The sequence below is a fragment of the Aquarana catesbeiana genome, linkage group LG04 (genome assembly GCF_042186555.1).
Source record: "Aquarana catesbeiana isolate 2022-GZ linkage group LG04, ASM4218655v1, whole genome shotgun sequence".
Classification (NCBI taxonomy): Eukaryota; Metazoa; Chordata; class Amphibia; order Anura; family Ranidae; genus Aquarana; species Aquarana catesbeiana.
Window position 1 is genome coordinate 152,715,828 of NC_133327.1, and position 14,484 is coordinate 152,730,311.

A 14,484-nucleotide genomic window follows, 5' to 3' on the forward strand; every position below is an offset into this window, starting at 1 on the left:
TGTTTATTTTAATTTAAGCATTGATCCAATGAAATACTGTAATATTCTTGAGCAGTGCTGTCTTAGCCACCCAATACATGCACAATGCAACAGTACTGGCCTGTTACGGTGCAGGTGGAATGTATAGGAAATGTCAGAGAGTGAGGCCCTTGACTCATCTCTTTCACATGCATGGCCGCAGGCTTCTACATATAATCAATCTACAGATCCAAATTCTGCACGGTATGTGGCTAATTTGTCCTCTGGGCTGCAGAATAGTGTCCTTTAATCTTAGCTTACAGGTTAATGTATGCTAAAATGTGTATATATGTTTATCTGGGGAAACTGGGATAAAATGGAGACAAGTTGGTGGATGAGAAATATGTGTTGTCCAAAATGTGGATCGAGGCTGTCTTGGGCTTCAGGTAAGCCTGCTGAGGAAAAAAAAGCCAGTCTCTGGCTGATCATAGAATTTCTCTGTTGGGCCCGGAGTTCAGGCTGTGGAAAAGATTGGGTGAGTTTGCAGCCTGGCCAACCCTGGCTACAAATGCATCTGCCAGAATACCTGCTCATAGAAGGGCTGGGAAACCTCACATGAAGAAGCTGTATTAAGGACTTTTTAAAACAACTCTAGATGATGGACGCAGGCTGTTTGGCTTTGCAAGAACACCTGAAGGGTTCAAAGAGCAGAACTGTGAGCTGTTGGGACTGAATCAATTTGGGACGGTTGCTAAAGTGTAATGGCCCGTACACACGGTCGGATTTTCCGATGGAAAATGTCCGATCGGAGCGTGTTGTCGGAAATTCCGACCGTGTGTGGGCTCCATCGGACATTTTCCATCGGATTTTCCGACACACAAAGTTGGAGAGCAGGAGATAACATTTTCCGACAACAAAATCCGTTGTCGGAAATTCCGATCGTGTGTACACAAATCCGATGCAAAAAGTGCCACGCATGCTCAGAATAAATAAAGAGATGAAAGCTATTGGCCACTGCCCCGTTTATAGTCCCGACGTACGTGTTTTACGTCACCGCGTTTAGAACGATCGGATTTTCCGACAACTTTGTGTGACCGTGTGTATGCAAGACAAGTTTGAGCCAACATCCGTCGGAAAAAATCCTAGGATTTTGTTGTCGGAATGTCCGAACAAAGTCCGACCGTGTGTACACCCTATAACTTGTGTTTTGTTTTACTGCTGAAGTGAAGCTTTTTACTGTTAACTGACTACATAAAAATGCATGCTGGGCCAGTAAACCCCCAAGGAGATTGCATTGTACAGTGCCTTCCTGCCACAGAGAAACCATCTAAGCATGTATTTATACACACATATTTGGCAACAAAACCATAGTTTGGATAATCCATTTGGTTACCAGGTCTACAGGGCTACCAGGAGATAATTCTGGTTCAGCTGCCGAATGGTTGACAGGAGCAGTGATGGAAGCATTTAAGCAGTACTAGAAAGGAGGAGAGAGTCAAGAGTAGGTAGCTGTGCTCTTCCCTCCTCCAGCCCCACCCTCTAGGTCCTGTAAGTAAGTTGTACATGAAAGACAGAAACTTTAAATTGGAGTAAAGGCATGGAAAGGGCACGGGGAGCAGACTGGACTCTTCCTATCATCATTGTTATCACTTGTTAATTGTAACTACTGGCTTTTGCAGTCCATATATTGTAATGTTCACCTGTTTGCTGCCCACGTATTATTATGGCTTGCCATTTGTTGCTACATATTGTGGCAGTTGCTGTCTTATTTACCACATTTTGTAGCGGTTGCTGGTTTATCTACAGTAACACTTTCCTGTTTGTTACCCATGTTGTGTAACTGTTGCTTATTTGTTGCTTATGTGGTGTAACAGTTGCCCATTTGTTGCGCAAATATTGTTGTTGCCCATTTACTGCCTGTGTATTGTAATGGTTGACCATTTGCTGCCCACATATTTTTTTTATTCTTCCCATTTGTTGCTCATATATTGCAGCGTTTGTCCATTTGCTGCCCACAAATTGTACCGATTGCCGGTTTGTTTCCAGGTGCCTGTTTTATTGCTTACTTATTAAAACATACACCTGTTTTTTGTTCATATATGGTAACAAATTGCCTGTTTGTAGCCTATGTAGTGCTATGATTGCTTTCTTGCCTGTGTAGTCTATCAGTTTCCTATTTATTGTCTGAGTATTTTAACAATTGCCCTTTTGTTGCCTGAGCATTGTAATGAGTGTTTGTTACCCATGTATTCTCAGGATTGCCATTGTTTTCCAACTAATAAAGCCCATTATTTCACTGAATATAGTAAAGGATAAGCCATGTCATGTATCTAGAAGTAGAAGTAGAAGACAGGCAGGTGGTGGGGCACCTAGTATATTGTGAATTGATCACACAACGTAGAAGGGCTTGAGCTAACTCCTAAGGCGGCAGCACTTGAGGGAGCATGCTACTCCACATGCAGTGTATTTAAATATAACTCCAGCTAAGCATCTTCAACATTACACACCATTTCCAGTTGAAGGTGATGAACTACCGATAGCTTTTCAAATTCAAGCTATACATATAAATTGCTAGTACAACGTAAAAGCAGAACTCCAACCAAGGCTTTGGGTGGAACAGTAGAGGATCCTATGCATCGTTGGGTTTCTATGACTTTCTATAACTCTAGGCAGATTTCTTCTCACCCTAGTCAACTCAAGAATATAACCCACAGCACATTATTTATAAGGTCATTGTTTCAATGCAGACAGGAAAATCCCTCTGGTGTCATATCTTACTTATTTTATATAATCTTTTATTTTCAGTTTTGTGCAATACAAAGATACAAGAGTCTGATTATAAACATGATTCTTCTGTACATGAACATTATAAGTCACAAAGCATAGCAGTACAGAGCGCAAAGTACTACGACCTAAGAGGTTCCTGCACATACTAGTATTAAACAGTCAGTCACGTCTAGCTCCCTTTGGAGGTTATGAAGTTTATCCAGGTTGCCGACTTTCCATAATACTTAAGGCTCTCCTGACAGGTGTGAACCCATTCCTCTGCCTCCATAATAAAGTTGACTTGTTTGATCCAGTGTTCAACTGAATGTCCCTGTGTTTTTTTCCATAATACTGAAATAAAGCCTTTAGCGGTGTTCAATAAGTGGGGAACAATGCTTTTCTTATATTCCTCAATAGAGGTAGGGGCTACAGTACAATCTGCAAAACACTACATCTAAAAATGGTCAATTTCAGAATAATGTTCCTTAACATAAAATTGCAAAATTTGAATCTTTTGATGATATTATGTACTGATGATTTACTGTTTAATAATAGATTTAGAGAATCTTGAGAATTCTGTGAGCAAGGAACAAGGCTGAAATCCAGACAGCACTGCATTAAAAACAGGCATGATTCTATGATGGACACCACTGCATGGGCCCATGAATACTTCCAAATATTACTGTCTGTGAACACAGTTCGCCTTGCCATCCAAAATGCAAGTTAAAGCTCTACCATGCAAAGTAGAAGTCATATCTGAACATGATCCAGAAATGTTGCCACCTTCTCTGGTCCAAACCTCATTTAAAATGGTTTGTTGCAAAGTGGAAAACTGTTCTGTTCTTCAGACGAATCAAAATTTGACGTTCTTTTTAGCAATAATTGATGCCGTGTTCTCCTGACTAAATAGGTGAGGGACCTTCCAACTTATTATCAGCACTCAGTTCTAAAGCCTGTATCTCTGATGGTACTGGGGTGAATTAGTGCGCATAGAAGGGGCAACTTGCACATCTGGAAAGGCACCATCAATGCTGAAAGATATATCTATGTTTTAGAGCAGCATATGCTCCCATCCAGACAACGTCTTTTTAAGGCCACATACTGTATCTATGACAACAATATGGCTTCTTAGTAGAAGACTGCTTAAAGTGGTGTTCCCATTATAAAAAAAAATTAAAAGTCAGCAGCTACAAATACTGCAGCTGCTGACTTTTAATTAACGGACACTTACCTGTCCAAGGGTCCAGTGATGCGGGGGATCGAAGCCCCGCTCGACTCCCCCTCCGTTCGGCGGCGCCAGCATTGTCCCGTGTCCCAGATGATTGACAAGAGGGAGGGGGCAGAGCTGAGCCCTTCCTGCGCCGAGAAGAAGTGATGTCAAGAGCCCAGGCACTGAAGGAGGCAGACTACGATGGACCCCTTAGCAACAGCCATTTAGAGATGAGTAAAAAAAAAAAAAATGTTTCCAAATGTGAAAATTTCAAAGATGATCCTGGACTGTTGAGCAGTTAGAATAGATATATATCAGGCATGAATGGGACAATATTCCACTCCCAAAACTTCAGTAAATGGTCTTGTCAGTTCTCAGACATTTACAGAGTGTTGTTATAAAAAGAGTGGATGCTAAATTGTTATAAACATGGCCTTATCCCAACTTTCTTGAGACACGTTGCTGCCATCAATTAAAAAAATGACCCTATTTTTTCTTAGTTTTTTTACATTTTCAGAGTTTAACTATTTGATATGTTTTCTATTTTTGATTGTGAATAACATATGGGTTTATGAGCTGTAGTAATCATTGCATTCTGTTTTTATGTAGATTTTACACAGTGTCCAAAGTTTTTTGGAATCGAGGTTGTGCTTTTATTTTGCCTTACTGCTACCTTGATGTGTTTCTGACAACTCGCTCATGCCAGGATCATCAACACTATTGCTATGCTGTTATTACCTTGATAGCTGAACCATCTAGATGCTCTCTGCTCTCTAAGGCTGGGTCAAATTTCAAAAGAATCTTCTTTCGAAAATCTGAAATTTTGTGCATTTTGTGATCCAATGGTGCCACCATTGATTTCGAAATTTAATCAACCAAGCCTTCAATTCCACCTCATGTTGCTACAGAAAAGAATTTTCGTGGCTGGGAATTTTCCTTTCTTTCCAGTAATTTTCTTTTCTTGCACTTATGCGCATTTCTTTTTCAATTACATTCGTTTTTCAAAAAATTTCCAACATGCCGATTACTCAAATTTGATGGCTGCACAAAAATTGGCTGTTGCTGCAATCCACTAATGGTGTGAAATTCAAACGAAAATTCTTTCGAAATTCGACCCATGTGTGGCCAGCCTTAGCTAGTGAGTGAGATTCAGCAGCATTACCAGCTAGTTAGGGAACGATTCCATTAAAGAGTTGTTAAACTTAGAAATTTGTTACAACATGTAATATTGCATTGCATTTGTTTTTTGTGTCCCCCTTGCCGCTAGTACTGTGCATGCCAAGCAATTCATTTCCTCCCTTGTCTGAGTATATTTCTACAAGACTATGAGTCATCTTTCTGGGTGTAGAGACATTGATGTTTTACAAGCCCCTCCCTCTCTCCTCCTCCACTGTGATGTCATTATAGCCTGCCTCCACCATGCTATTCAACAAAAATCATACACAAATCTTGTTAAGCAATACATTCTAATAATATTTAAAACCCTTTACTTAGCTGTGTTATGTATTTTTCTTTGCCATTAATAATTATTTCTTTTTAATTGTCATGTGACTGCTACAGTGCAAATCAGTGCTATGCTGGCATGAGAAGCTAGTACAGACTTCTTCATATGAAATGGTAGTTTTAGTGGGAAGTACTTAGGCACCTCACATTAGCACAGAGCACTGGAACACACTCACTATTATGCCCCATACACACGATCGGACTTTGTTCGGACATTCCGACAACAAAATCCTAGGATTTTTTCCGATGGATGTTGGCTCAAACTTGTCTTGCATACACACGGTCACACAAAGTTGCCGGAAAATCCGATCGTTCTAAACGCGGTGACGTAAAACACGTACGTCGGGACTATAAACGGGGCAGTGGCCAATAGCTTTCATCTCTTTATTTATTCTGAGCATGCGTGGCACTTTGTCCGTCGGATTTGTGTACACATGATCGGAATTTCCGACAACGGATTTTGTTGTCGGAAAATTTTATATCCAGCTCTCAAACTTTGTGTGTCGAAAATCCGATGGAAAATGTGTGATGGAGCCTACACACGGTCGGAATTTCCGACAACAAGGTCTTATCACACATTTTTCGTCGGAAAATCCGACCGTGTGTACGGGGCATTAGAGTGATATTTTTTCACACATGAAAAAAACAGGTGTGCTGCAGGCAAGTGACACAGCAAACTGCAGAGTTGCAACAGTGACTTGAGTTGCTCTTCAAGCACATATAGAGGTTGATGTTTTGCGTTTAGTGCAAAATCCGGTGCAGCTCTACATAGAAACCAATCAGCTTCCAGTTTTTTTTGTCAAAGCATAATTGAACAAGCTGAATTTAGAAGCTGATTGGCTACCATGCACAGCTGCACCAGATTTGGCACTCTCTAGTTTTAGACCCCTTTCACACTGGAGGCGTTTTTCAGGCGATTTAGTGCTAAAAATAGCGCTTGTACAGCGCCTGAAAAAAGCCTTATCTGCAATCCCAGTGTGAAAGCCCGAGTGCTTTCACACTGGGCACTGCGCTGGCAGGGAGTCACAAAAAGTCCTGCAAGCAGCTTCTTTGCAGCGCTGTAGGAGCACTGAATACACTGCTCCTAATGCGCCCCTGCCCATTGAAATCAATGAGCAGCGCCGCTGAACAAAAGCGCTGCTGCAGCGGCGTTTTGCAAGCGGTTTTAACCCTTTTTCGGACGCTAGTGGGCGTAAAACCGCCCCGCTAGCGACCGAATATCGCCGCTAAAACGACGGTAAAGCGCTGCTAAAAATAGCGCTTTACCGCCAACACCCGGGCGCTGGCAGTATGAAAGTGCTCTTAGTAAATCAACCCCATAGTGTGGCAGGGGTACATGAATCATCCGGGGCTCATCAGACGTTAAAAGTTTTAGCAGGCAAACCAGTACACAAACTTATATATTTCAGCTTTGTATTCAGCTGTCAATCTGGTGTTCCATTTAAAGGTCAATTGCAATTGCAAATGGGGTGATTATTAGCAAGAGGTTAGTTTGTTCTGTAGCATAAGATTAAAAGTGCCCTTGTAGTTTAGTCCCAATGCTTCATGTAGTACCTGAATGTATGGGGCTAATTGGTCATTAGCACATGGAGGGTGGCAGTACAAACACCACTAAGCACCAAGCTTCAGCCTTTATTTATCAAGCTGTTGTGAGGAAGAGTTGTATCCCCATGATAAGGCTGCAGTGGGAACACGTGATATTGTTTATTTAGTCTTTAGGAAATTGCTGTGCTGCAAACTATTACTGCAGATTGCTACGGATCACCAAAAAACAAAATTACTTCAGTCTGTCTTGTACTGTCTAGGATGTTTAGGGCTCTTTTTTAAATGTCCAGAAACAAACAAATTTAAAAAAGAAAAAAAAAAAAAAAAAAAAACAAGAGCTGATTTGCTAACTAGAATTGAACCTGTGCCTGGCTTTGTAAAAGGGAAAATGTCACACAATTCTGGGAAAAATAATTACCTGGATCAGTTGCAGACATCAAAGAGCCAAAAAATAAACAGTCAGTGAAGTGAAAGTCGCCAGTCTGTATTTGTCCCAGATGCATCATGGCCTTAACAAAGCCATACATTATCAACCTGCGAAAGAGAGACACACTCCATTCAGCACAGTTTTATAGGATTTACAATGAATCATACTTCTGTTCCTAAGCACCCTACATATACAAGTCATCACAAATTGTAAACTAGGATGTGAACAGAAAGGTAAGAAGTACAAAACACAAACTGGGTCTAAGAAAACAATGCATGCAGTGGAAGTGCTGACAGCACATCTCTAGGTTAAATAAGGGACACCAATTATGCAACTCCTTTTGCAATATGTATAACCAGGCATAAAGTATTGGCAAAGCATGTTGTGGCCTACAGCATGAATTGATTTTGTACATGCTTCTAATATATACAAATCAATGACCATCCATGCAATCAGCTACCTCAATTTATTAATTGGGGATGGGCCGAACGGACCCCTGTTCGGTCCGCACCAGAACTTTCGAACACTCCAAAAGTTCTGACCCAAATAACGAACCCCATTAAAGTCAATGGGACCCGAACGTCAAAAATCAAAAGTGCCCATTTTGAAGGCTTATATGCAAGTAATTGGGCATACAATGGTTATACGGGTCCGGGTCCTGCCCTGGGGGACATGTATCAAAAGAAGAAAAGTTTGTGAAAAACGTAATTTTTAAATGAGCAGTGATTTTTTTGATTTTTAAAGCGAAAGCATAAAAATGAAAGATTTCTTCCAATATAGTGTCTGGAGGGTTCCCTTAGTCTACTTGTAAAGTGGCAGATCTGTACCATATCTAGAATCTGCTGCAGCAATAATTGCATTTATAAAGCCCAAAGAAATGACATTTGCCCTGCAAGCTGCCTTTATTTTGCTCAGCAACAGCTGGGGAGCCAGTGTGTATGATGAGGCCACAATGCACTGGGAACAAGATTAGTGATTTTTTGGATACATTCTAGTGTCACTTTGACTTTGGATAGAAGTAACGGATGCGTAAAAATTGGTCTTTGGGTGTCAGTGGCGCCTACCACCGTAACCTTATAGAAGTAAATTTGAAGAAAGCAAAAATTGGTCTTGCTGTAAAAAATTGCAATGATATGCACCTGTCAAACAGGTGAAGAACAATTGGTCTTTGGGTGTCGGTGGTGCCTTCCCACCATAACCTTATAGAGGTATTCTTGATGAAAGCAAGAATTGGCCTTGCTGTAAAAAAATATATACACCTGTCCAACAGGTGCAGAAAAATTACTCTTTGGGTGTTGGGGGCACCTTCCCACCGTAACCCTATTGAGGTGCTCTTGATGAAGGCAAAAAAAAATTGCAATGATATGCACCTGTCAAACAGGTGCTGAAAAATTGGTATTTGGGTGTTAATTGTGCCCATGAAACCTTTACCAAAAACATTCTTCCAGATAAAATGATTGAACACCCTCAAAGCTAGGCAGCCTCGAAGTCCTGCAGAGATTCCACTCGGTACTTGTAGTTTCCCATTTACAGAACTCTGTGACAGCGAGTGCCAAGAGAAGATACCCGCTCGCTGTCACTAGGAGGAGGAGAGGGGGAGGGGCTACAGCTGCTGGAACATGAAACATGTTCTAAATGGTGAAGTTATCCTTTAAGGAGTCCAAATTTATTTATTAGTGTATACTAAAACTAAAACAAAGCCAGTGCATTTCAGGGGTCAGAAAAAAAACTGCCCCATTCATCGGTGCTAAAACAAAACATAATATAATGTAAATGTGACTGATATAATCACAAGTCTAATAAGCATAGAAAATCATGGATAGTATACATATACATCAAAAACACATATGTACAACCCCAATTCCAAAAATTGTGGAGACAGGGTTGTATATGTATGTTATCATATTTTCTATAATTGTTACACTTATGATTATATCAGTCACGGACAGCTTCTGTCGGATAGAGTGCCTTACACACGGGCCGGATGTCGGACGGCATTCGGCCCACGTGTATGGGGCTTATCTTTAAGACATATCTGACAGACATGATGGCAACAAAGAAGGCCACATTGCAGGAGAAATTATGCAAGGGGAGATCCTTAAGGCCCCTTTCACACTGGGGCGGTTTGCAGGCGGTATTGCGCTAAAAATACCGCCTGCAAACCGCCCCTAAACAGCCTCCGCTGTTTGTTCAGTGCGAAAGCCCGAGGGCTTTCACACTGAAGCGGTGCGCTGGCAGGACGGTAAAAAAAAGTCCTGCCAACCGCTTCTTTGGAGCGGTGAATTCACCGCTCCTGCCCATTGAAATCAATGGGACAGTGTGGCTATACCGTGGTAATACCGTGGCTATAGCCGCGCTGTACGAGCGGATTTAACCCTTTTTCGGCCGCCAGCGGGGGTTAAAACCGCACCGCTAGCGGCCGAATACAGCCGCAAAAACGACGGTAAAACAGCGCTAAAAATAGCGCTGTTTTACCGCCGACGCCCCCACCGCCCCAGTGTGAAAGGGGCCTAATGGGTTCAAATAATGATTTCTGTAGGGCAGAGAGGACCAGACAGAGATCCCAATGAAACACAGGGTGCTATATTTGGGGTCTGATTTGTGAAACACCTTAAATAAATGTTTTTACAAGAGCGAGAGAAAAACCAAGGGCTTTTGAAAAAGGACAGATGAAGCCAGAATCTGAAGTACCGATTAACCCCTAGGGTTGAAATGTCTGTGTTCACATCAGGAGAAGAAGGATCTCCAGATACAGTAGTAGATTTTCTTGAAGTGGCTTTTCTTGCCTTGAATAATCTGGGAATGATGAAGTCAGATACATCCCTGTTCTGCAATGAGGATCATTGTTTCTGCTCTTCCTCTCTCTTGTCCAGCAGTTGATGAAGAATTTGCACTGAAGTGAAGGCATATATTAGCCTAAATGGGGTCCATGGAATTACTAGAGCATTGAATGCCAATGGAAAATGGTGCAGTGCTAAAAGAATCGCATTAGTGCTTCATACGAATAATAAAAATGTACATAATACAAATATTAAAAAAATGAGTGCATGAAAGTGATGAGCAAAAAAAAATAAAAGCCCCAATGAAGAGCTAGAAAGTAAGTGAAGCAATCTTCTCTGTATGTGACCTGGGGAGCGCAGATGTAAATTCCAACAGCCTTTAGGCTTCACAACAATAGGACAGCAGACAACCTCAATGTTTGAAAACATGGGGCCTACCAAAAATAGATCATGACCCCCAAAAAAGAGTGGTCAAATAGCACTTAGTTTGTACTCCTGGGGACCTCCAACTCTTCTTAAGCATCTTGCCAAAAGGCCACACATCTATATTCCCACCGATCAGTACACAACCACCGTCAATAAGGAATGACGTCACAAAAGAAAAAAGAAACACTTTCCATAGTGTAAACCAGTAGAGTATACACTATTTAATAAAGAAAATGCATTTACAATAGATGCACATGCATAGTAACCATGTGAGGGCATAGAAGAGACCAAAATGCACTTAATGGTGCCTAAAGCCAATAATGTGCAGCGGAAGTGAGGCACCAAAAAAATGCATTCTTTGAAATCTGCATACAAAAAAGGATCACATCACTTACCTCACACAGCCATATTTTCTAGGCTGCATGTGAGTAGGCAAACTCATGGATGCTAATGAATGATCTGACTAGCAATTACACTTGCAATACTCTGCAAGGGTTGCCCACCAACTCAACACCTCTACCTGTAATGGACAACTTTTGGGTATGCTGCATGTGCCATATTCATGAATTATAGTGTCTAGGTGGGGCAGCCATTCCCCCAGAAGAGGGAAAGATAATGCCGCTTACACACGATCGGACTTTTCGACCGGACTGGTCCGACGGACACCGACGGACCAAATCTGGCGGACAATCCAATCGCGTGTGGGTTCCACCGAACCTTTAGCGGACTTTTCCAGTCGCAAATCTGACGGACTTTAGATTTGGACCTTGCTTCAAATCTTTACGTCGTCCCAGAAATCCGCTCGTCTGTATGCTAGTCCGATGGACAAAAACCGACGCTAGGGCAGCTATTGGCTACTGGCTATCAATTTCCTTATTTTAGTCCGGTGTACGTCATCACGTACGAATCCGTCGGACTTTGGTGTGATCCTGTGTAGGCAAGTCCGGTCGTTAGAAAGTCCGTTGAAAGTCCACCAAAAGTCCATCGAAAGTCTGTCGAAAGTCTGTCGGACAGGCTGTTGGACTTTTGTAGCTGAAAAGTCTGACCGTGTGTACGCGGCATGAGAGTAGTGAGTGACAGCACAAGCCTAGGTGTAAAGCAATCCAAACAATACTGAGACTCTGGAAGGCATAACACAGTAGTGGACACACCTGCAGTATGAAAGCATTAGGACAAAAAAGAAACTAAACTGACAGCAGTAGAACTCATAAAAGAAGACTAATGCCCCGTACACACGGTCAGATTTTCCCACGGAAAATGTTTGATGGGAGCTTGCTGTCGGAAATTCCGACCATGTGTAGGCTCCATCGGACATTTTCCATCGGAATTTCCATCACACCAAATTTGAGATCTGGATCTCAAATTTTCCGACAACAAAATCCGTTGTCCTAAATTCCGATAGTGTGTACACAATTCCGACGCACAAAGTTCCATGCATGCTCGGAATCAAGCAGAAGAGCCGCACTGGCTATTGAACTTAATTTTTCTCAGCTCGTCATACGTGTTGTACGTCACTGCGTTCTTGACGTTCAGCATTTCCAACAAGATTTGTGTGACCGTGTGCATGCAAGACAAGTTTGAGCCAACATCCATGGATTTTGTTGTCGGAATGTCCGATCGTGTGTACGCGGCATTAGGCTGGGTTCACACCTATTCAAATTGGATGCAGGTTTCTCCACATCTAATTCGCATAGCATTGGAGCCGGTTCATATATCTCTATTGAGGCTGCAGAACGCAATGCACAGAAACACTGTGCGTCTTTGGCTCAGTTTCAGGGCCGAATTCAGGCATAGATTCGGCCCTGATTCGTTCCTGAAACGAAGAACAGGTATGCACAGCGCTCCTGTGCGATCCACAGCCAGTTCCAGTGTGAACTGAGCCTAAAGCTGGGTATACATTTACAGTATTTTTTTATTCAACCCGCAGGTTGAACAAAAAAAACCTGACAAATTCCCACATCAACACAAGCCATATTGATGCAGGGATCCCACCCACTGTTCTATTGCATTCTGACAGAGGGTACTCCCCATCCCACCAGAATACACAGATCAGCAGGTTGAATGAAAGAAAATTAATCGCTTCCACTGAGCTATTGTTTTCTGACAGCGCCGTCAGAATAAACTCATCAGCACAGTGGCGGATCCAGAGTCTAGTCTGGGGAGGGGCACTGCCAGAAAAAAAGGTGTTGCTTACAGAACTGTATTTAACATATCATACAGTCCTGCGACCCGCAATCGCTCCCCACAGAGATGGAAGAGAGGTCTGCCGATTTAAAACAAGGCAGACCGCTGTTCTAACAGAGATGAACGGAGTCATCTTGTGTTCCTGCAAACAGGAACACAGATGACTCTGTTCATCTAGTGAATCCATTCCCCCACACAGTTGGCAAGCACCCCCTAGGGATACAGTTAACCCTTTGATCGCCCCTGATGTTAACCCCTTCCCAGCCAGTGTCATTAGTACAGTGACAGTGCATATTTTTAGCATTGATCACTGTATTAGTGTCACTGGTCCCCAAAAAGTGTCAAAAGTTAGGTGTCCGGTCTGTCCGCCGCAATGTTGCAGTCCCGCTAAAAAAATTGCTGATAACTGTCATTACTAGTAAAAAATAAATAAATAAAAATGCCGTAACTATATCCCCTATTTTGTAGGCGCTATAACTTTTTGTGCAAACCAGTCAATATACACTTATTGCTTTTTATTTTATTTTTTTTACCAAAAATATGTAGCAGAATATATATTGGCCTAAATTGATGAAGACATTTTTTTATAGCAAAAAGTAAAAAATATTGTTTTTTTTTTTCAAAATTGTCGCTCTTTTTTTGTTTACATTGCAAAAAATGAAAAATACAGAGGTGATCAAGTACCAACAAAACAAAAGCTCTATTTGTTGGAAAAAAGTACACCAATTTTACAACATCGCATGACCGCGCAATTGTCAGTTAAATTAACGCAACGCAGTATCGCAAAAAATGGCCTGGTCAAGAACGGGTGGGGGGTAAAACTTTCCGGAGCTGAAGGAGTTAACATTGAACAAGGCTAAAAGAGCAGCTGCAGCATTTTTTTTTATAAATAATGGCACACGTGTATTTTGTACTTTTACACATTGATTTTTTTTTTACTCACTTTTACTAAAATATTTTGGTGCTCTGGTGGGGAGAGGGGCTCCCGGTAATTGCACTGTCTGCAGGCAGGGCAGCATCAGATGACAGTGTTCACTGCTTCTTCCTCCTGTGTACATGCCGCGCTGCAACCTGCAGTGTGAAGATGGAGGGAGGAGGTGGGTGGAGCCAACACTCTCAGCTCAGGGCAGAGAAGGCTTCTCTCTGATTGCTGGGGCTCTCCTCCTCCTCAGCTGCTCTGACGTCACTGGTTGCTAAATGCCAGGCAGCCCAGGCGCTAGCAACCAGAGTGCAGGGAAAATAGGTCAAGCCAGCGGCACGGTTCCACCCACCTCCTCTGTCCTGGTCCAGCGCGGCTTTATGACAATGACATTACACAGAGTCTCTCTCTCTCGGCGCCGCTGATCGGCTGATGATACTGGTGTGAGAGAGAGACTTGCAGTCAGTCAGTGATATTTTCGGGGGGGGGGGGGGCAATTGCCACAATGCCCCCCCTGGATCCGCCCCTGCATCAGCAACACTGGCTATAGCCACTGATTGAGGAAACATTTTCCAACAGGCTTGTTGTACAAAAGTCTATTGAGACTGTACAACTAGCCTGCCCATTGAAGGACTGAAAGTCAGCTGGTTCAGCAGGGGCTGAATTTAAATCCATCTATGGTCGGCTTAAGTCCCAACAGGCTGGCCAAGTTGAAAAACACCTGCAAATGTCACAGTGGATGAATCACCTCACAAGCAGGAGCATA

General features: G+C 42.4%; 1 protein-coding gene across 1 annotated transcript in view; it reads right to left on the minus strand.

Moving 5' to 3' along the window:
- Window positions 1-14,484, minus strand: part of SLC9A9 (solute carrier family 9 member A9) — a 1,177,825-nt gene that overhangs the window by 981,825 nt on the left and 181,516 nt on the right. The window contains exon 5 of the mRNA XM_073625891.1: window positions 7,401-7,516. Within this exon, the coding sequence (XP_073481992.1) occupies window positions 7,401-7,516 (116 nt within the window). The remainder of the gene's footprint in view (window positions 1-7,400; window positions 7,517-14,484) is intronic.